General features: G+C 43.7%; 1 protein-coding gene across 5 annotated transcripts in view; it reads left to right on the forward strand.

Annotated features, from left to right (window-relative positions):
• LOC134082606 (NLR family CARD domain-containing protein 3-like) overlaps window positions 1-23,562 on the forward strand; it is a 154,827-nt gene that overhangs the window by 122,065 nt on the left and 9,200 nt on the right. For 3 of the 5 annotated variants that reach the window (XM_062538455.1, XM_062538448.1, XM_062538464.1), the window contains 4 exons: window positions 7,173-7,346; window positions 11,120-11,293; window positions 18,433-18,606; window positions 18,873-19,034. In XM_062538455.1, coding sequence (XP_062394439.1) covers window positions 7,173-7,346; window positions 11,120-11,293; window positions 18,433-18,606; window positions 18,873-19,034 — 684 coding nt within the window. The remainder of the gene's footprint in view (window positions 1-7,172; window positions 7,347-11,119; window positions 11,294-18,432; window positions 18,607-18,872; window positions 19,035-23,562) is intronic. The other 2 variants (XM_062538442.1, XM_062538474.1) reach the window with 2 other exon arrangements.

Here is a 23,562-nt window from a genome sequence, read left to right on the forward strand (position 1 = left end):
CCTACACATATTGCTATGACTATTGGTATGACTCATTGCTGGTCCATAAGCCATGTGCATATGATGTCCAGCAGATCTCTGATCTCTGCTAGTTTAGTGCTGCTGGTGTTGCATGAGCCTCTCAGCACAGTTGCATATGTAGGCTGCTCCAGCTGCTCTGGCCTTACATGGGGTGTTTGGAGGTCATGATGGCTGCCTGTGGTGGAGCTGCTCCCTGCTGCAGGCACCCTCGGCCTGGGGTGGCTACCCCGGTGTCTGTGTGCTGGTGGGTGTTGGTGCAGCTGGTCCTGGGAATGACTCACCGGATGTTGCTGTGGCGGCATGGGATTCCTCTGCTGCTACTCAGGATGCTTCTTTTGTGTGGGGTGTCTGTGCCAGGTCGCGGGGCTCTCTAGGCTGGGGAGCATGCTGTTGCCTCGGGGGTGTGCAGTGTTGAGTCGCGGGCCTCTCGTGTGTTGGCTGTTGAGGCGCAGGGTCCACGGCTGCAGGGTGTCGTTTGCCTGGTGCCTGGATGTGGGATGATTGTAATGGAGTCCAGGAGGGTTTGGTCTGCTGTGTTGGGAGGCTGTGGTTGCTTTCCTATTTGGACTTCCACCAAAAGCAACATCTTTCAACGTTTCAGTGTGAAAACACTGATGGCATGTTTGCGGAGGTGGACATGGTCATGCAGGCTGTGTAGGCCGAGCATTGGGTGGTGTGCCAGGTGGGCGTTTGGCATGAGGGCACATCCACGGGAGATGGTGGCATTCACCTTCTTCATGGTGTCTGGGTGGAAGAGGGCTCTGGGCAGGATGGTGGAGATGACTAGTTTGGACGTGGGAAACTCTCTGAAAGTCTCTGTTGCTTGGGACAGTAGCACTCTCTCTCTCACAGACATACAGTGGGTACGGGTTGAGAATGCACCTTCTCCCGCGGGACTCCCGAAGAGATCCCGCAGTGCGTCAAGCCGATTTTTTTCGAGGCTAAGGCAATGTACCCAAACAACCACCAGGTGGCAGAAAGTTTCAACTGCATTTAATGATGAAGACCGCATATCCGTCAATAGTCGACTCCTTAATCTCACTGAATCATTAAAATGAAGGTGATGACTGGCGAAATTATTCAAACGACACTTCAATGAACCATTGTTGAAATGAATGAAAATGGTTATAGAAATCGCCTACAGCCAGCGTTATAAGAAATATATAAGTAGCCTAATAGTTAAAGTCTTCTTCCGTATTAAACAGATAGCCTACGGGACGCTCTTTGTTCCGTAGGCTATTTTAAGGAACTACTCAATGCACACACACTGGGTAAACTGGCGCGCTACAAACATTAAAATGTCAAATCATATTTATTTCTCTTTGTCGCCATGATATTGGGGGAAACGCGGAGAGGCGAGATGGTCAGTCCTCGTATTTGTTCTTCGCGTTTCGTTATAAGAAATATATAAGTAATAGTTAAAGTCTTCTTCTGTATTAAACAGATAGCCTACAGGACGCTCTTTGTTCCGTATTTTAAGGAACTGCTCAATTCACACACACTGGGTAAACTGGCGCGCTACAAACATTAAAATGTCAAATCATATTTATTTCTCTTTGTCGCCATGATATTGGGGGAAACGCGGAGAGGCGAGATGGTCAGTCCTCGTATTTTTTCTTCGCGTTTCGTTATAAGAAATATATAAGTAATAGTTAAAGTCTTCTTCTGTATTAAACAGATAGCCTACGGGACGCTCTTTGTTCCGTATTTTAAGGAACTACTCAATGCACACACACTGGGTAAACTGGCGCGCTACAAACATTAAAATGTCAAATCATATGTATTTCTCTTTGTCGCCATGATATTGGGGGAAACGCGGAGAGGCGAGATGGTCAGTCCTCGTATTTTTTCTTCGCGTTTCGTTATAAGAAATATATAAGTAATAGTTAAAGTCTTCTTCTGTATTGAACAGATAGCCTACGGGACGCTCTTTGTTCCGTATTTTAAGGAACTACTCAATGCACACACACTGGGTAAACTGGCGCGCTACAAACATTAAAATGTCAAATCATATTTATTTCTTTGTCGCCATGGTAGGCCTATTGGGGGAAACGCGGAGAGGCGAGATGGTCAGTCCTCGTATTTATTCTTCGCGTTTCGTCATAAGAATATATAAGTAATAGTTAAAGTCTTCTTCTGTATTCTCTGCCACATTCGACAACAGCATTCAAGTTCCTTCTCAGCACGATGACGTGACTTTGCTTGCTGTTGGCCCAGATTAGAACAACATGCTCGAATTCACCAACAGAGTCGCGGCAACGTTGGTAGATACCAGTGATGCGCGGGTACGTGTCTGAACGCCCCGCCCCGCCCCGCCGTTTACAACTAACCCGACCGCAACTCGGACCGCAAAAAAAAAATATTGAAATACAGGACCCGACCCGCTTCCCGACCCGCTTATTGTAAAAAGTAGCCTAGTCTAACTTAGTCGTATCGTCATTGAGCTATGCAAAATTGGTATCTCATATGCATGTAAAACAATAATATAGCCTATATTGCCTAATTATATATAGCCTATAATTGCTCAGAATTTGGGAAACATGCATTTAGTCTACCTTTTTTTTCTTCCGTGTCAGCATTCATCCAAAAATGTGGCTGTTTGACTCAACATTGAACATAATTAGCCTAGGATTTTCCTATACAAATTCTGTTTCAGCCGTTCCTCACATGAATGCCTTGAAGCTCTCCCAAGCATGAAATGCAGGCATAGAATATTATTAAGAAACTCTTTATTAACGTCTTCATCAATGGACCAAAAGTCCATTGCTCCGCGATTATAAATTGCAGCGAGATGAAACCTTTATTGCACGACGTGGGGAAGAGCAGACGTGGGGCTTTCCAACGAGCCACTAGGCCTATAAGTTGCGCAAGGACGCACATATTGCATGCTCATACCAATTGTAGGCTATATGCCTTGATGACATTAAATTAAGAAATATTTCCTGATTTGGGAAGCTTTTAGTTTATTTTTCTTTCCATAATACCATTCGATCTTGCTGGAAATTATCAGACTTGAGAAACACGCATTGCATCGGCAACTTCGCTGCTCAGTAGACGATTCTGCCACTTTCTGTAGAGGCCAGCAGTTCGAGATAAAAGCTGCAGATCATAGACAGAGAAAGCATATGCTCTGAGAACAGAACACAACTGCATGTCAAGTGTAGCCGAGGGTCTGTCTACGCAGAAACAACAAGTGCATTTCTACATGTTCGTGACAAAATGTGGGGGATAGAATCGCGTTTCAGTGGGAATGCTGCAACTTATGTCTTTTTCTTCTAAAGACAATTATGTACGATATAAATGACAATTTATTTTTTTTACCGACCCGACCAAACATGACCCGCATATCATTAAAAATATTTTTTCTTGACCCATAACCGCGGGTGCGCTCGATTTGGATCAGCCCGCGCATCACTGGTAGATACGGATGCCTGCTCTTCAGAGCCATCACCACAAAGGAGCACTAGAGCCTGGTGCAAAACCACCAACTGGGATGGATCGAAGGGCAAGCAAGCACTGCCACACAACGTCAAGACCTTTGTCAACACTAAGCAGAAAGTTTCCTACGATGGGGAGAAGTGGCCGCAAGGACTGCATCGATAAGATCAACGAATGCCTTCGCAAGCCCCGAAACCCTGGCGATACATTTTCTTTCCTTTAATTCAATAAAACATTGTTTATCTGAAGAACTTTTCCGAGGTTGTCTTGTCTACCAAATCCTAAACTTAAATAGAGTAAACATTTTATCTTATGAAAAAACTCTTAGGGGGAACAGTTAGGCAGCCCTTCCTCCATTATCGTAGTAGGACTATAGGCAATTTATTAGAGGGGTCAAAAAAAACTAATAAAGTAGGCTAGACTAAATGTGTCACTTTAGTGATTGGCTCTTTCAAATGCAAATTAGGTGGATGGGCTTTTGAATGGGCCTGCTGCAGGTGAGAGGACAAATCCTACGAATTTATTGTTTTTAGAAAGTGCCATTATCATTGCCATATTCTCTTAAAACATAGGCTATATATTTGAAAACGAGTTGATTGAAGGCTTCTAATGGTGTCTCTATAATATGATAAAAGCAGAGATTGAGATGTGTGTTTGGAACAGTTTTTCAAATCCCCCGGGGGTATTTAGACTCCAGGGTGTTAAGCACTCATTCACAACTGTCCCATCGCTAAATGCTCTCTTGTGTTGCGTGATCACACAAGTATACCTGTCGTAGTGTGCTTTTAATTTGATATGCCTAATTATTATCTCCGCCAAGGATATAGGATGAACAAAGTCTATGGATTTGCTATCCAGTAGCCTAATAATTAGGCTATGTGCCACGTCCGATTTCGCAAGTGGTGTAGTAGGCTACATTTAAAAACAGACAGCCGCCTGTGAGATCCATTTCATGAAGAGCATTATTGTCTTGTGCGATCATTCCCCCTCCCCCACACTCGTCTAACCAGTTCACTACATTAAAGCCTATAGCCTATGCGGCACTGAGGACGACACTTGAGCCCGACACTATGTCAATGTAAAAATGTGTGTGAGCGCGCGCTGAACCACGAATTAACATATTAACTTTTCTTTTCAGCAGACATCGCAAACATAAAAAGAATCTCAAAACAGGAAATCTTTCATTTCTTTTAATAAACCGATTCATTTTGTTTTGACGGGTTCCGGAGAGGTTCTTCAACTGGGTTTCGAACCCCGGTCGCTGGCGTACGATACCTATGCTTCAACCACATGCGCCACAACTGGATGTGAATTTCGTAAGGCTTTATTCGGCATATGGACTTGAACGTCGCCGTAGCCTACTTGAACGTCGCCGGTTAAAATGAACAAGCCTCCGTTTTAAAATAGCTTAGGCCTACACATTTCTAAGTATTCCTAGCATGTAAATGTTGCCAAAATGTCCATCTTGTCCATCTCTTTCGTCTTCGCCTTGACGTTGACAATAATAGCCTAGGCTATTCACGGAAATGCGGTCTTGTAACCGTAGCCTAATGAATTCATGAATTAATCTAAGGTTGCCTTTCGAGTAGCCTATTTCAGGTTGAATTGAAGGCTATTTCCTTCTGATAGGCCTATAGGTTTCTAAAACCATTTTCATTCATTTCAACAATGGTTTATTGAAACGTCGTTTGATTAATTTCGCCAGTCATCACTTTCATTTTAAGGATATAGGATGAACAAAGTCTATGGATTTGCTATCCAGTAGCCTAATAATTAGGCTATGTGCCACGTCCGATTTCGCAAGTGGTGTAGTAGGCTACATTTAAAAACAGACAGCCGCCTGTGAGATCCATTTCATGAAGAGCATTATTGTCTTGTGCGATCATTCCCCCTCCCCCACACTCGTCTAACCAGGTCACTACATTATAGCCTATATGCGGCACTGAGGACGACACGACACTTGAGCCCGACACTATGTCAATGTAAAAATGTGTGTGAGTGCGCGCTGAACCACGAATTATTAACTTTTCTTTTCAGCAGACATCGCAAACATAAAAAGAATCTCAAAACAGGAAGTCTTTCGTTTCTTTTAATAAATCGATGCATTTTCTTTTGATGGGTTCCGGAGAGGTTCTTCGACTAGGTTTCGAACCCCGGTCGCTGGCATACGATACCTATGCATCAACCACTCGCGCCACAGCTCGATGTGAACTTCAATAGGCTTTATTCGGGAAATGTACTTGAAACGTCGCCGGTTAAAATGAACAAACCTCCGTTTTAAAATAGCTTACACATTTCTAAGTAGGCCTATTCCTAGCATGTAAATGTTGCCAAAATGTCCATCTTGTCCATCTCTTTCGTCTTCGCCTTGACGTTGACAATAATAGCCTATTCACGGAAATGCGGTCTTGTAACCGTAATGAATTCATGAATTAATCTAAGGTTGCCTTTCGAGTAGCCTATTTCAGGTTGAATTGAAGGAAATAGTCCTTCTGATAGGCCTATAGGTTTCTAAAACCATTTTCATTCATTTCAACAATGGTTTATTGAAACGTCGTTTGATTAATTTCGCCAATCACTTTCATTTTAATGATTAAATGAGACGGATATGCGGAGCATTTCTCTCCCTCTCCGTTGACCAAAACGTTGCTCTGGCATCTCTGCTGGACTGACTGAGTTATAGGCTACGTCGAGTGAGAGAGCTGTGAGGTAGGCTGTAAACATTCGAAAACTCGGGCGGTCTATGTTGCCCCCTTGCGGTTGCAGTTTTCCCGATGCTTCGGGAGTCCCGATGTGCGGGAATGAAAGGAGCATTCTCAACCCGTACCATCTGTACACACACACACACACACACACACTCACAGACACACACACACAAACACACTCACTCTCAGTTTCTCTCACTCACACTCTCTCTCTCTCACACACACACAAACACACACACAAACACACTCACACTCACAGACACACACACACACACACACACACACACACACACACTCACTCACTGACTCTCACTCTCACTCTCACTCATTCACTCACTCTCTCTCACACACACACTCACAGATAAACACACAGACTCACAAAACACTCACTCTCTCTCACACACACACACACACACACACTCACTCACTCACAGACACACACACAGAGATACACAAAACACTCTCTCTCTCTCTCTCTCTCTCTCTCTCTCTCTTTCTCTTTCTCTCTCTCTTTCTCTCCCTCTCACACATACAGACAAACACAAACAAACACTCCATACATATCACTTATTCACATGTAGAGGGTTACTGTTTAATCAGTACAAATAATTTCTCTCTCATCTGCATCCCAGTGCACAACCGTATTCCACACAACCATATTCAATAGATAATTACAGTACTGTTTGGTTGCTATAGAAATTAACTAAGCAATATAGCATGAGTGGGAGTGGGTTGTTGCTGGATATTCCCACGGGTGTTGTTGCCTGCACCACTCGGCCTCCGGCCTCATGGCTACGGCCGAACAACACGTTCAAAACATTGTTTAAAACTTCACAACTTCACATTGTATCGCGGAGTGATTTATTATTAGCTGTGAAAAGTCTGAGTTGATTATCGTGTGATATTTCAACTCATGGAATGTCTCTCGGCCAATCAGAAACAAATGAACAGCTCCATAGAACCCAATTGTTTTATAAGATGAAGTATTTCTCCTGTTTCTCTTTACAGCCTGAAGAACTGCAGCATTGGAGAGGAAGGTTTCACAGCTCTTGCATCAGCACTGAGATCAAACCCCTCACACATGAGAGTGCTGTTTCTTAGAGGGAGTAAAGCAACAGACTCAGGAGTGAAGCATCTTTCCTCTCTTCTGGAGGATCCCAAATGTAAACTGGAAAAGCTAGAGTGAGTATCACAAGACCAAATACTGTTGCTATCAGTGAGTTTAACAGTGGATTTTAAAACTGCACACAAAAACACACGTTTTTCTTCATTCACATGAAATTGGTTGACATTACTTTAAACACTATCTCTCTACTTTTTCACACACACATACACACAAACACATCACACACACACACACACACACACACACACACACACACACACACACACACACACACACACACACACACATCCGTCCCACCACCACTCCACCCAAGACATCACACATGCCTGCCCTTAGGATTCCCCTACCTCTCTCTTTCTCTCTCTCTCTCTCTCTCTCACACACACACACACACACACACACACATACACACACACACACACACCCGTCCCACCACCACTCCACCCAAGACATCACACATGCCTGCCCTTAGGATTCCCCTACCTCACTCACTCACTCACTCACTCACTCACTCACTCACTCACTCACTCACACACACTCTCTCTCTCTCTCTCTCTCTCTCTCTCTCTCTCTCTCTCTCTCTCTCTCTCTCTCTCTCTCTACTAGCACAACCCCAGGCAGCTGAGTCTGCCCCTTGAGCCTTGGATCTGCCCAAGGTTTCTTCCTGGACAAGGGTTTTTTCCTCAACCCTGTTGCTCCTGGGTGTCCCTTCTCGCTGCCTGCCACACACACACACACACACACACACACACACACACCATACTGTATCAGTTATGCACACTGATTATTGTTATTCACAGTTACTGTTATGAGTAAAATAATTTCTCTCTCATCCGCATTCCTCTGCATATACAGTATTATTTGTCCACTCAACCATGTTCAATAGATAATTACAGTACTATTTGATTGTTATGGAAATTAAGATGGATTATTTCTCCTACTTCTCTTTACAGCCTGAACAACACATAAAAATATCAATGGATTAAGAACCCCTGTAAACCTAATCATTTCTGACCTCGCTAAATATGGAAAAGTTTCTGTTACAAAGTACTATTACTATACACGGTAGGCAGACGCCAAAAATATTGCAATATGAACGTCAATTCATTCTATGAGTGCTTTCCATCACAATTGCTAATTAGACTCGTTTTCTCCGGGGATAGTGTTGCGCAGGTCCTCCTCGGCCGGTTAATTCGAGAGGTACCAAACACAAGTAATAATCCTAGCTGCGGACCGGTCAGAGACTACAGTGCTGACCTGGGTCGCTATGCTCACCTGGAAATAAACATCTTACCAAAGCTACAGAGGGTTCAGGGTGTGCTAAGGTTCTAGATGCCTAATCCCAGACTGCTAATAAAATCAGCGATCCATCACAGTATAATACAATGGTCAGTTCTCCTAATAGCATGCCACCTCCACTTGATTAGCCTGTACGGCCACGAGAACTAATCCTAGCCGTTCCTTGTGGCTCACCGTAACCCAAAGGATATCTAATTGCCGCAAGAAAGCCATGCGGGTCAGAGTTTAACAATTTATTGGACAGGTGCAAGTTATTCATCCAACACATTACAGAAGTACATCTAAATGCATAATGTGAAAGTTACTTCAACAGGTTAAAGGAATTACTTAGGCTATCGTGCAAAACAGTCAGAGAATGAAAATACATTACCAGCTCAGAGGATTGAAGACTACACACCTACTGTGTGGGAGCATCTGGACAACAGAATAACTCCCAGAATAATGTGTTGATTTCCCTTTTATAGGTTACCCAGTTTGTGACAGGTTAAGGACATTTGAGAGTAGTCACATGTTTGGAGGTCGACAGGTTAAGGGTTATTCCTTTAGGGATCACATGGGGGATGCTATGGGTGAGACTGAGTACCATTGTTTCCTTCTGTGCTAATCAAATACAACATCACAACGTACACTGCATTTACATTGTCTGTGGGACAGAGACCATTGTGTTCCTCAGTGGGTATCAGTGAAGACAAATACATTGTATTTACATTTCTTGCTTCCAAGCTAGTTTCTCATGTGAAAAGGTAAAAGGTTACTCAAAGTTGCATGTAGTAGGCCCTAGTGACATTTTTCATAGCTAATCAAGAGTCCACATAGACCTCTGAAGTTCGCCTACAAAAAAGCCACCATCTTTGCCCAAATAAGGAGATCCGGTATCTTGAGATTTTTTCTATGGGAAAATAACATGGGGATTTTCAATAATCGCACCTGTTAAACTCTCGCGGGGATGATGATATTTGAAATGCAGACGTTTTTCACTACACAGTTTTGTCCACTGCCGTCTAGTGGATACCGTGATCTTCGGCAGGTGAAGACGGCACACTTTGATTTTTGCTACCCCAAAGCTAACTTATAATGCAACTTGCCATAGGCAGTTAGCTTCAATTAACTCCCGGATCTCCTTATATGGGCAAAGATGGCAGCTTTGGATCCTTTTTGTAGGCGAACTTCAGAGGTCTATTATGATTGAAAGAAATGTCATCAGCCTGAATATTGGGATCCTTACACACACACACACACACACACACACACACACACACACACACACACACACACACACGTGCGAAAACACACACGGGAAGTGTCTCTGTTACTTGTCACATATTCACAAATACAGTTTTTCTCAATTGTTTACACACAATTTCTGGTACTTGAGACACAATTCTCATAATATGTAGCTCATGCACCAACCTCCTGAACCGATTCTGCTGAACTATAAGCACAATTTCTGCTTTACGCTCAAATTTTAGTTCTATAACACACTGTTTTCAAAACACTACACACAATTCTGTGCATTAGACACAATTTTCATGAAGAAAATCGCTTGTTTTCACAAAGAACACACTGCCATTCAAATTCTAAAGCTAACTGCCCTACCATGCACACTGACTCATCAGATGGGCAAACTCCTGTCACACAGTCTTACAATTAGCAATCAGAGCTTTAGTATTACAGTAGTAGTACAGGCAGAGGCAGAGCCTGAGGAGTGAGAGTAAGAGGAGGAGGATGGGGAGGCCAAGGACCGTAATCTCTGATGAGATCCGAGCCACTAGAACATTGCAGTGCTGCGTATCAATACAGTACAGTACCGGACAGTACAATACAGCTCAATGAGCACAGTAGCACAGTAGTACAGTATTGCCTGTGGGCTGTTCTGTAGGACTGTAAAAATAAAGTATGTTTCAAGTATTTGGGGAAAGTAATCCTACTTTGTATTCCTGAACAGGAAACTGAAATCATGAGCATTGTCCTACAAAAAACGGCATAACATTACCGCAAATACAAAGAAAAATAATAGAAAACAATGAGATATTTCAAAATATTGATAGGGTAAGCATATCAACTTACTGTATCAGCTTATCTACTGTTTGTAGTACTGTTTGTAGTACTGTTTGTAGTGTAACACTGAACAAAAAAAGGCCCAAGTCATTATAATGAATGGAGAAGAAGTGTTTTCAATTCATCGCAGTGTTTTACACTGAGCACCTCAGTGTTCAACTGGTCCTTATAAATGTCTTGATATATGATGGTTTGTGTGTGTCTCTTGAGAACAAAAGAGCATTTTGAGGAGAAATTACATTGTTTTGAAGGTAAAGTGTCATTTTGCAGGAGAATTGTGGAGTTTTGCCCATTGTGTGTGTTGTTTTGGATTTGTGTGTAGAGTTCTGAGAATATGAGGCATGCTTTCAGAAAATGTGTGTTAACAATCGAGAAAAACTGTAAAGGGTTACTGTTAAGTCATGAATAAAAATAATTTCTCTCATCTATTGTTGTGGAAATTAAGTTGAAATATTTCTCCTACTCTTCACAGCCTGGACAACTGCAGCATTGGAGAGGAAGGTTTCACAGCTCTTGCATCAGCACTGAGATCAAACCCCTCACACATGAGAGAGCTGTTTCTGAGAGGGAGTAAAGCAACAGACTCAGGAGTGAAACATCTTTCTTGTCTTCTGGAGGATCCCAACTGTAAACTGGATATACTAAAGTAAGTATCACAAGATCAAAGCTGAGTTGCTATCAGTGAATTTGACAGTGAATTTTAAAACTTTACACAAATGACAATTTTGTATTAATTGACATTAAATCAGTTGAAATCACTTAAAACACTTCATATCTCTCTGCCTTTTCTCTTGATCTCTCTCTCTTTCTTTCTCACCCACTCTCGCTCTCTGTCTCGACTACCTAGCTCACAGTAGCCATGACATAGAGGGAGACCACATCGTTTGTACAGTTAAGCCAAAAGAATTTATGGAAGCATACAATCTAAATCAACAAGTATATCAACAAGTATATCAAGTCAGTAAATGGGAAGCAAGAAAAGGTTAATCAAAAGTGTAATGCAGATCAGTGAAGCGTAGGCTATGTGTAATGCAAAAAGGCAAAAGGGAGAAAGATGGTGCCTCCTCCAGCAAGGAGGGCAGAGCAGAGCCAAGCAGATCAGAGACCCAACAACGAGTCAGATATGTTTCTGAACAGTCCGCCAATCAGCTGGTGCCCAGATGGACTAGAAAACAGACAGCTCCCCCTTCAGACTCGGGGGAGAGAGAGCCCAAACTTACACCAGAGAATGTCTAATAAGGGGAGAAGGACCACTAGCGAAATACTTCCGCATGGTACTGCAACTAGAGGGCGATCGCGAGCAACTGATGAATGAATGGGTAGCAATGGAGCTGAACCCCCCAGTACCACATTTGTCGTTATAGAATTTTTTCTCCTAAAATTGCATTAATGCATGCGATGCAGGATAACTTGACTTGACAATCAGCTGACCAATACAATTTTCAATATGTGTTGTTATTCCTAAAAACCCTTTCAAAGTTTTCATGTCACGTGACACAAGCGAACCACTTTACGGCCATAGACCTAAAAGAAGGTTCAGCTTCACGACGGTCGTAATCGGTCGCGATTGTCGCGAGCATCCATGAGCTAAATGCTAGCATGTTACAGGGAAAACGGCCCATCCTATGAAAAGCAGAAAGGACATGAGTGACTTTTTATTTCATTTCCAGTGGAAAACCTATACTCAGGTAGCTACTACGACAATGTACATTAAGAAATGAAGTTGTCAACTGTGAAAAAAACTAGTTCTAGCCGCTTAGCCCCATAGACCACAATTCATTTATCACTTGCTCGGCAACGTCCCTAGCGGAATTTCAACAGATTGCAGGAACAATCCGGTACAATGGAGTTAATAGGAAGTGGACCAGCTCTCCCTAAAGGGGCTCTGCTTACACTGTCAAAAGGTGGAGTGAGCACACCCAGCACGGCAAAGCTGAGCGTGACACACACTCACACTCACACTCACACTCATACCACACACACACTGTCACGACTACCTAGCTCACAGTAGCCATGACAAAAAGGGAGACCACACTGTTTGAACAGTTAAATCCAAATCATTTATTAAAGCATAAAATAATATGACTAAAGCATAATCTAAATCAAGAAGAATATCAAGTCAGTAAATGAGAAGCAACAAAAGGTTAATCAAATGTGTTGTGCAGATCAGTGTTGTGAAGACTATGTGTAGTGCAAAAGGTTAATCATGTGCTGTGTGTAAGGATATCCTGTGAGACACTATTATGGTCCTTAATAGTGTCTCACAGGATATCCTTACACACAGCACATGATTAACCTTTTACACTACACAAAGTTCTGGAACTGTTTGATGCATACTGTAGTCCGAAAAAGAATGAAGTATATGAGAGACATGTCTTTCGTTGCCGCGTACAGCAGCAGGATGAATCGTTTGACTCGTATGTGACTGATCTGAGGCTGAAAGTGCAATCCTGTAACTATGGCGACTTGCAGTCCTCCATACTACGTGATCAGATAGTCTTTGGAATACACAATAAAAAGGTGCGGGAACGCATGCTAAGGGAGGTCAGTCTGAAATTAGAAGATGCAATCAGAATTTGCAGAGCTAGCGAACAGACTGAGAAGCAAATAAAGATTTTTGAGAAGCCATCCGTCGCTACTGAAGCATCAGTGGGTGTAGACAGGGTGGTCAAAGCTAGCGCACCTCGCTCAGAGGGGGAACGTTCTAATAATGCACCTGAAACAGGATCAGACTACGTCATGAACTGTAGGCGCTGCGGTGGGAAACATCGCTTCAGGCAGTGCCCCGCATATGGAAAAGTTTGCTCGAAGTGCAGGGGAAAAAATCATTTTGCAAAAGTGTGCCTATCTGCTAGAGAAAATGAACAAATTAATATGATGGAAGAGAGCGAGCAAGACTATGATGAGGATGACATATTCTATACTGACACTGTCACTGTGGAAAATGAGACCACTTCAAAGTTGGAAGTTAGTGTGAACACAGTCAATGTAGACAGGTGGATTGTGCCACTTACAGTAAATGGCACAGAGATTCACATGAAACTGGACACAGGAGCTATGGCAAATCTTATCACTTTGAAAGACTTCAAAGCTCTGCGCCACAAGCCAGTCATAGAAAACAAAAAAGTGGGATTGAGAGCTTATAATGGACAAATGATTGAAACACAGGGCGTATGCAGGTTACAAGTGCAGAACAAGCATATTAAGAGACATTTACCGTTTGTAATAGTGCCAAAAGGGAAGGACTCCCTATTAGGGGATCAAGCTTGTGAGGAAATGGGGCTTGTTAACCGTGTTCTAAACATTGCCAAGACAGAGAGAAAAGTACAGTCACTGCAGCTGAAAAATGCAGTGGTTCACAAAGCTTGATGCGTCACATGGATTTTGGCAGCTGCAAATTGACAGTGCAAGTGCAGACCTATGCACCTTCAACACGCCCTTTGGGCGCTACAGTTACCAGAGACTCCCCTTTGGAATTTCCTCAGCACCAGAGATTTTTCACTGTGCAATGGAGAATGTGTTTGAAGGACTGGAGGGGGTCAGGGTTTATATTGATGATGTCATAATATGGGCGGAGACCCAAGAACAGCTCAACAGCAGAGTGCACAGTGCACTTCAGAGAGTACGCAAGTATGGGCTCAGATTGAACAAGGAGAAATGCCAGTTCAGCACACAAGACGTCACATTTCTTGGGGATCGACTGACACCAGCAGGAGTACAGCCGGACATGAACAAAATCAAAGCAGTGACTGACATGCCCCAGCCAACGGACAAGAAGGCGGTACAAAGAGCATTAGGGATGGTGAACTACATGGGAAGATTCGTGCCTAATCTTGCCGCAAAGACGGTTGCTCTTCGCCAGCTCCTGCAGTCAAAAACAGAGTGGTCCTGGCACCAGACACATGACAAAGAGTGGAAAGAAATCAAGGACATTTTAAGCACAGAGCCAGTGTTGGCCTTTTTTGATCCAAGTAAGAAGACGCAAATCTCCACGGACGCTTCAAAAGATGGACTGGGAGCCGTCTTGCTGCAGTATCATGATGTAGCTTGGAAACCAGTGGCTTATGCTGCACGATCCATGACAGAAACAGAGCAAAGATATGCACAGATAGAGAAAGAGTGTCTGGGGCTCGTCTTTGGCTGTGACAAGTTCCACTCTTATGTCTTTGGTTTGCCACACATTGAACTGGAGACTGACCACAAGCCACTCATAACTATCAGCAAAAAGCACTTGAATGAGATGACACCACGCATCCAGCGTATGATGATGCGTCTACAGAAGAATACCTATGAACTGTCATACAAGCCGGGAAAATACCTGGTTGTGGCTGATGCTCTGTCAAGGGCCAGCACAAGGCCTGCACACGGTATGAACACAGATGGCACAGAGGAATATGACGCCATAAGAGGCCACGTGGATGCTGTGGTGGAGGCTCTACCCGTGAGCTCTAGCCTGAAAGAAAAAATAGTAATGGAGACTGCAGTGGACAGCCAGCTACAGAAAGTGATATGGCACATGCGAAATGAGTGGCCAAAGCAAGCGTGCCCGCAGTACTACTCATTCCAGGATGTGTTGGCGGTAGCTGATGGCCTGCTGCTGAAAGGTGACCAAATAGTCATCCCAACAAAGCTGCGGAAGGAGGTCCTCCGAATACTGCATAAAGGGCACCTGGGGATAGAGAAAACAAGGAGGTTAGCCAGACAGACTGTTTACTGGCCAGGCATGAATCGTGACATAGCAGAAATGATCAATGACTGTGCCACCTGCCTTACCTACCATAACAGACAGCAAAGAGAACCGCTGCTCACAGACATGGGGGCAGAGCAGCCTGGGAAAAAATTGGGACAGACCTGTTCCATTTCAGAGGGAAAGAGTATCTACTGATGATCGACTACTACTCCAACTATCCTGAGATGGCTATGCTCACGAGCACAACAACGATGGGAGTAGTTAAGCATATGAAGTCCAGCTTTGCACGACATGGCATTCCAGGAACGGTTGTTTCTGACAATGGGCCTCAGTATGTCAGTCAGGAGTTCAAGCAGTTTGCCAGAGAGTATGGATTTGAACACGTCACAGTAAGCCCACACTTCCCACAGGCAAATGGCAAGGCGGAAAAGGGTGTTCAAATAGTGAAAAGTCTTCTGACAAAGGCAACTGACAATGGTGAGGATCCTTATTTGGCTCTGCTGGCTTATAGAACAGCACCTCTGGCGTGCGGGAAATCTCCGGCTGAACTGCTCATGGGCAGACGACTGCAGACACTGATCCCAACAGTGAAGAAACAAGTCTCCACACCTGTGCTGGAGTCCATGAAAAAACTAAAGGAAAAACAAAAGAGATACTTTGATCGCACAGCAAAAGCAATGCAACCTCTGCAGGCGGGCGACAGAGTCAGAGTTTTCAACACAGAAAGACAGGACTGGCAGCGCGCTGGAACAGTGCTGAATGAAGTGGCTCCGAGGTCCTACGCAGTCCAGACGGACACCGGGGCTTTGGTCAGACGAAACAGGTCGCAGTTACTTAAAACACAGGCCAGCAATGCAGTTCCGTCAATAGAGGAGCACAGGGACGAATGTGCACAGCATGAAACAGTAACAGACAATCAAACAGAGGTTTTAGAGGAGAATGCACCTGTCATGACGGAGCCAGAGGCAGCTCCAGAGAGGCGGTCAGAGCGCATTAGAAAAGCCCCTGACAGACTTGATTTATAGCAGATGATTGCAAGCTCATTATTACACAGTGAAGCTATGATAAGTTGATATTATTATTTTTATTAAAAAAAAAAAAAAGGGGGAAATGATCAGTTAAAAGTGTTAACATCAGGTAATGTGTTGAGCCTTAGTATCTGGTCATGAGTTCTGTTTGAGCCTTAGTATCGGGTCATGAGTTCTGTTTAATACCAGGTAATGTATAGCCTTATGGTTGAGTCATATTCTAATGCTTAGTAGGCTAAGGTGATTCTTCAAGTCTTCTATGAGGTGGTGGTAAAGACCGTCCTCCTACGGTGTGCTAAGTACTGGAGACCTCTGGCACCAAATTATTATTTATTTATGTTTTATGTTTAAAGAGTGCACAGTGAACCTGTTTTTGTTTACTGAATAAGGGAGATGTAAGGATATCTTGTGAGACACTATTATGGTCCTAAGAGGCCTCCGTAGCTGGGCACTGTAACGTCACGGATTGTTTAATAAAGTTAGTTGAATGCTTACCAGCTAATGTGTCAGTCGCATATCTTTACACTGTGCAGATCAGTGTTGTGAAGACTATGTGTAGTGCAAAAGGTTAATCATGTGTTGTGCAGATCAGTGTTGTGAAGACTATGTGTAGTGCAAAAGGTTAATCATGTGTTGTGCAGATCAGTGTTGTGAAGACTATGTGTAGAGCAAAAGGTTAATCATGTGCTGTGCAGATCAGTGTTGTGAAGACTATGTGTAGAGCAAAAGGTTAATCATGTGTTGTGCAGATCAGTGTTGTGAAGACTATGTGTAGAGCAAAAGGTTAATCATGTGTTGTGCAGATCAGTGTTGTGAAGACTATGTGTAGAGCAAAAGGTTAATCATGTGTTGTGCAGATCAGTGTTGTGAAGACTATGTGTAGAGCGAAAGGTTAATCATGTGTTGTGCAGATCAGTGTTGTGAAGACTATGTGTAGAGCGAAAGGTTAATCATGTGTTGTGCAGATCAGTGTTGTGAAGACTATGTGTAGAGCGAAAGGTTAATCATGTGTTGTGCAGATCAGTGTTGTGAAGACTATGTGTAGAGCAAAAGGTTAATCATGTGTTGTGCAGATCAGTGTTGTGAAGACTATGTGTAGAGCAAAAGGTTAATCATGTGTTGTGCAGATCAGTGTTGTGAAGACTATGTGTAGAGCGAAAGTGTAAGGAGTGTAACGGTGCTGCCACCAGCAGAGCCAAGCAAAGCAGAGAGAGAGCAGCAGGCCAGAGATGTTTTTGAACACACACACACACACACACACACACACACGCTTTTACCGGGACTCTCCGGTATTTTAAGGTCATCTCCCGCCGCCCTCCCGGGGGGGCGATTTTCATGATGTGAAATGCTTGACCTGCGGCTGCACAATGGATTATGGGATATATGGGGCCGGAAAAAATCAATGCAGGCTTGGAAATCACGCCAAACAAAGTACCCATCTAGTGAGAGCGCTTGATTTTCGGACAGTCTATTCTGACGTAACTTCCCGAAAATGCACGCTGCCCAGCGTGTGTACTTATAATTCAGACACAACCACTCTCTCTCTCTCACACACACACACCACAACCACTCTCTCTCTCTCACACACACACACCACAAACACACAGACACACATACAGACACACACACACACACACACACATACACACTCCCACACGCACAGATACACTCCACACACACAGTGTACTTATGATTCAGACACAACCACTCACTCTCTCTCACACACACACACCACAAACAGACACACACACACACACACACACATACACACTCACACACGCAAAGATACACTCAACACTCACAGACACACACTGTACTTATGATTCAGACACGACCACTCACTCTCCCTCACACACACACACACACACATACACACACTCCACACATATCACTTATTCACATGTAAAGGGTTGCTGCTAATTTATGAATAAAAATAATTTATCTCGACTCATCCACATCCCGGTGCACATATTGTTTGTCCACACAACCGTATTTAATAAATAATTACAATACTATTTCATTTTTATGAAAATTAAGATGAAGTATTTCTCCTTCTTCTCTTTACAGCCTGCAGAGCTGCAGCATTGGAGAGGAAGGTTTCACAGCTCTTGCATCAGCACTGAGATCAAACCCCTCACACTTGAGAGTGCTGTGGCTGGAGGGGAGTAAAGCAACAGACTCAGGAGTGAAGCATCTTTCTTGTCTTCTGGAGGATCCCAACTGTAAACTGGAGACACTAGAGTGAGTATCACAAAGACACGCTCTAAAACACACATTTTTCTTCATTCACATGAAATCAGTTATTACTTCAAACACTTCTTATATCTCTGCCTTTCCTCTTGATCTCCCTCTCAATTGTTCTCTCTCTCTAATTCATTCTCTCTCACACACACACACACACACACACACACACACACACACACACACACACACTGTTATGTCCCTGTGTGATTTTTTCAGTGTGTGTTTGCTTTGGTCTGTCCTGTGTGTTCTGTTGATCTCAAAAGCTCCTCTGGCCAAATGATTCCTAATTGGCTGGGATGTGATTGGGGCTTCCTGTGTCACAGGATTTGGGGTTGGCCGCTACCACGCCACGCCACACCGCTCCGTTGCTCTGGGGCCGGTTTCCCGATAACGTTCACTCTTAACGAGCTACGAAGACTCCAAAGGTATAACTTACCAAAGTTGTTTACCTTTCTAGTCGTGGTTCCCGAACTATCACTTAGGAGTCTTCTTACGAAAAGCTCCTTACGTCCGACGTATAAGGCACTGTCCACCATGAAGGTGCTGAATTAGGTGACATCGATTGCTCAGAAATCGATTTTTTATTTCACGCGGAGGCTTGACAGACTTATGAAAGCGTTCTTTGCACCAAAAAACATTGCTTATAATAGCCTATCGCCCCCACAACATTCACGCAACTTCAACGTGGATGAACTTATTAGCATACAATGATAAAAAAGTAGTCTAGAAATTAAATGATCTACGTCCACCAAGTAGGTTATGTTTTCATCTGGGTTTGTTTGTTGGTGTGTTAGTTTGTTTCCCGCATGGATAAAAAGATTCGAACGCTTCATGTTTGAAAGCAGAGGTCTGCGCTCTCTGAGTGCTTTTCTAGTTTGTTTGTTTGTTTGTTTGTTTGTCCGTTTGTTTGCAAGATAGTCTAACTCTAAAAGTTAAAGGTAGGGTATGGAATGAGCTTTTTTGGCCATTTTTGCAAAATCACTTGAAATCCTATTCCTAACCCACTTATAGCCACTAAGTTGGAAGCACTGAAATGGAAATTAAACACGTCAATCATCTGCGGAACGGGCAGGGCTCGAAAAACTCCAGCCAATAGAATTCCTCACCCCATACCATCATTTCACAGCTCGTTCGTCAATCTAACGTCTTACTCCTCTTCCTACTCCCCCTCCCCACCGCGCGCGACCCTTTCGAAAGCTGGTGACCGCGAGTCAGTGCTGAAACGAAACCAACTGCCTGCTGCTGCACGTCCATGTTCCCCTATTGTTGTATGTGTCACTTCATTTCTATACAAACTAACTAAGGCAGCGGATACCTACGGAAACTCAATCACCCACGCAATAAATAAGCTATGTAGCAAAAATTAAATTTTACCATGACACGAAGAGTGCTGTAAACATGAAATCGAAACTTAACAGCTTGGAGCTACGGTGGAATAGGCGAACCAACGGGGCAGCACTAAACTCGGATATTTCAGGAGATAATCGCCCTGGTAAGAACAAACCAGATTCTGTTCAAATATACACACCTATGGCTACTGATCCATATGTACTACAACCCTTTGGAGGTGAATAAAGAATGTAATTGGGGAAGTTGATGTGAGTGATTGTATGGAGACTAGAGCTCATAGTGCTGTAGACGCCAGGATGGCATTTCATTTAGCCTGGCTCGCTCTCGCGCTGCGCATTTGAATTGTCGCTCGTGCATGGAGGGCGGGACTTGAGGTTGTATATGTTCAAACTCTGCCGTCCGTTTTGCTAATTCCGTACCCAACCTTTAAAGATGGATTTCGATTAAATTTCCAGGGAAGATCTGAAATGACCCAAGGAAGAAACTATTTAATTTTGTGAGTGATTCGATTCGTATCTCCGTCTGGATGCAGGAGGCGTAGGCTACATGTGTTTGCTTGGGGGAGGTTTGTGCTTTTCTAGTTGAAATAGGCTATGTAGACTTTTTTTTAATCACAGCTGATTGACCAACATCCTCATTCAGTATTGTGTGCCTTTGGTTAACATTAAACATGACAGCAAGCCCGCACATTAGGCCTAAACATTGTAGGACGGTGGGGGGAAGCAAAGAATAAAGCGCTTTTAATTATTTTCAAATGCGTGCACGTTTCATATTTGTATGAAAACATTTCCAGAAACTATTTTCTAAATTAGCATACTTACATAAAATCATTGGCGAACCAAAATAGTGATTTTGTATCATATGAGTTGCATGCGTAACGGAAATTGCTGTAGGGTACAGTGGCGGCGACTAGCGTCGCGAGTCGAAACATTGCTAAGGTGCAGCTAAGAGAGATCTGAGAGTGCTCCAGACCACTCTTACCAACGAACGACGTGCGAAAGACAATCGTAGCAAAGAAGGTTTCGGGAAATGCGTGAGGTACTTAAGGTAGAGCTTAAGATAGAGGTTACGAACTACGTAGCGTTAAGAAGGCTTCGGGAAACCGGCCCCTGCTCTGTTTTTGTTGCCGTCGTTGTTGCTCCTGCCTGGGGCCCGTTGCACAAAAGCAGAATTAAGACATCCGGGATAAGTTACTGAGCCGCGATCACTGAATCCTAAACAAGAGCATACCGGCTGAATTGGTTGCACAAAGACCAATCCAGGATGAGCAGACACGGATTCATCAAGCCAGGTGTAAGTTATTCGGTGTATGTGCGCGTTCTCGTTTCTCCTCAAATAACTCGCGGTTGGAATAAAAAAGACGCGAAAAATAGCGTCTTGTACACAAAGTGAACAACCGCTTTTGATATAGACTAACAACGAGGTAAAGTTTTACTTTTTTGGATGGGGGATCATGATTATTTCTGTTACATAGCGGGAGTAGGTGTGGCAGATCAACTGAATGCAAATTTACGTATGCACCCACGTGAGAGCTTCCTTGTCTCGGCACGCAACGTCATTAAGGAAGCGCTTTGCCACCGCAAAGATGCACAAAGTAGTTGAAAACACCTTCGAAAAATGTCCCCTCCACTTCCAATCAACTACTAGCCTACAGCAGCCTATTCATCAAACATCTGTCAAAAAAGAAGCAAACAACGAGTAGGCTATGTTATTAATTATAAGGCCACCATAATTTAAATGACATCCATATGGTATTAGGCAGACATTCTGCTGTGTTTTGCGAGTAAATGCATGTAGCAAATAATATATAAATGGAATCTACAGCTCTTTAAAAAAAATCACGTGGAGGTCTCATTTGAATGACAGATAGCTGAACCAATCAGCTAATGTAATTGTCGCCCGCCAGGCACCACACCCGACAAAGATCCCAGATACACACACACCACAAGGAGGCAAGATTTAGGGAAATACAAACAAAGTTTATTTAGCACTCTTCATCTAAAAACATAGCAGACAGTCTGTTGGGGGACAAGGGTGGCATCTAGGATGTCCTACACTCAAGGTCAGTTGGCCCTAAACCACACAGGTGAGTTACTACTAGCACCCTCAAGCCGTAACATAATACACAGCAAAGATACGGAGAAAAGCCAAACGCACAGCAATCTATACACTCATACACTCTATATCCAGTGGACACACTTAATTAGCCAGACCCGTAATGCACACTGACAGCTCTCAATACCATTTCCCCCGTACCCCAAGACTCCTAACTACCACAGGGAGACATTATTATCAACTAAGAAAAATAGAAAAAGAATAATAACATTAATGCTAATAAATCACAATAATAATAATTATTAATAATAATGATAATAATGTTCGTTGGCCGGGGCCTCCCCGGCCACAAAAAAGAAAAGAAAAAAAGAATTGTCACTCAGAACGTCGCCCTCCAGGCAGCCTGGGAAATGGAGTTCCTCAGCGACCGTCTGCAGTCCTTTACTGACGTGCTACGTGAAAGCACGGCAGCGCGATGACGTCACCCCAGTCACAGATACGGAAGCGGCCCGGCCAGCAGCACTCGACAAAACACCGGCTCCAGCTGGAAAATGACAACAACAGCGAATCAGGACACAACCGGACTATGGCTTGACTTCTCGCACACATGCAAAGACAAAAGACTGTTCAACGTCCCTTTAGCAAGACTCGTCGTGATCGTTGGATGTGTTATGAAGATCCTCGACTCGCTCGCCTCCCGGCCCGTTGAGCTGGTCCACCTCCTCGTCGTCAGCACAGCACACCTTCGGACAGCCAACAGCAATCGTAACTACACAGACAGGAGATCGATAAAAGAGAATAAACAACGTCCTTCCCTGTTCCGTGTTGTATGATCGGCGTGGTCTTCTCCTGCAGCGATCCTGGCCGGAACACACAGGAACACCGTCCTCGATAGCCGCCTAGCCAGAGGTCCCGTCCTCCCGATGGCTCTTCCTCCCTCTCGTCGGATAGCCTGGACATTTTATCCTCCCCGTTCGCGCTGTAGCTAGAACCATAGCCAACCAGCAACAGGCTGGTAGATTGCCTGTCTAGCAAGACAGCTGTGGGCAATGGTGTAAAGCTCCAGTCCAATGCAATTAACAAGACAAGTCACGTTCACCTAGCGTTCATAATGTTCTTACAATCAAGAGTCCACATTCTGAGGTAATGTCCACAATTCTCCCATCCATAACAAATGGTCCATAATAAAACATCCCCTACAAAACCCCCCCTTTCCTTGCCCAGTTGCACAAGCAGTCTTATTCACAAAACATACATATCCCCCCCAGTGGGGTATACTACGAATCTCGTTGAACATAACCAGGTTTTCTTTGGATAACCTGGATTGCTAAAAACGAAAGTCGCAATCAGAGTTGAGTGGTACTACGAAACTCACTCAAGGATGAATTTATCAAACTAGGCTTTCAGCTCAGATCTGTGCGCGTTCTCGTGGTTGGGGTGACTTTGACCAATCGGGAATCGTGGAGACGCACAAGACAGCCTAGGTTAACCAACGATTACTTCCGCATTTATGAGCGGCAGAGAAATCTAGGGTGGTATTTTTTAGTG

Source organism: Sardina pilchardus, chromosome 1, assembly GCF_963854185.1.
Source record: "Sardina pilchardus chromosome 1, fSarPil1.1, whole genome shotgun sequence".
Classification (NCBI taxonomy): domain Eukaryota; kingdom Metazoa; phylum Chordata; class Actinopteri; order Clupeiformes; family Clupeidae; genus Sardina; species Sardina pilchardus.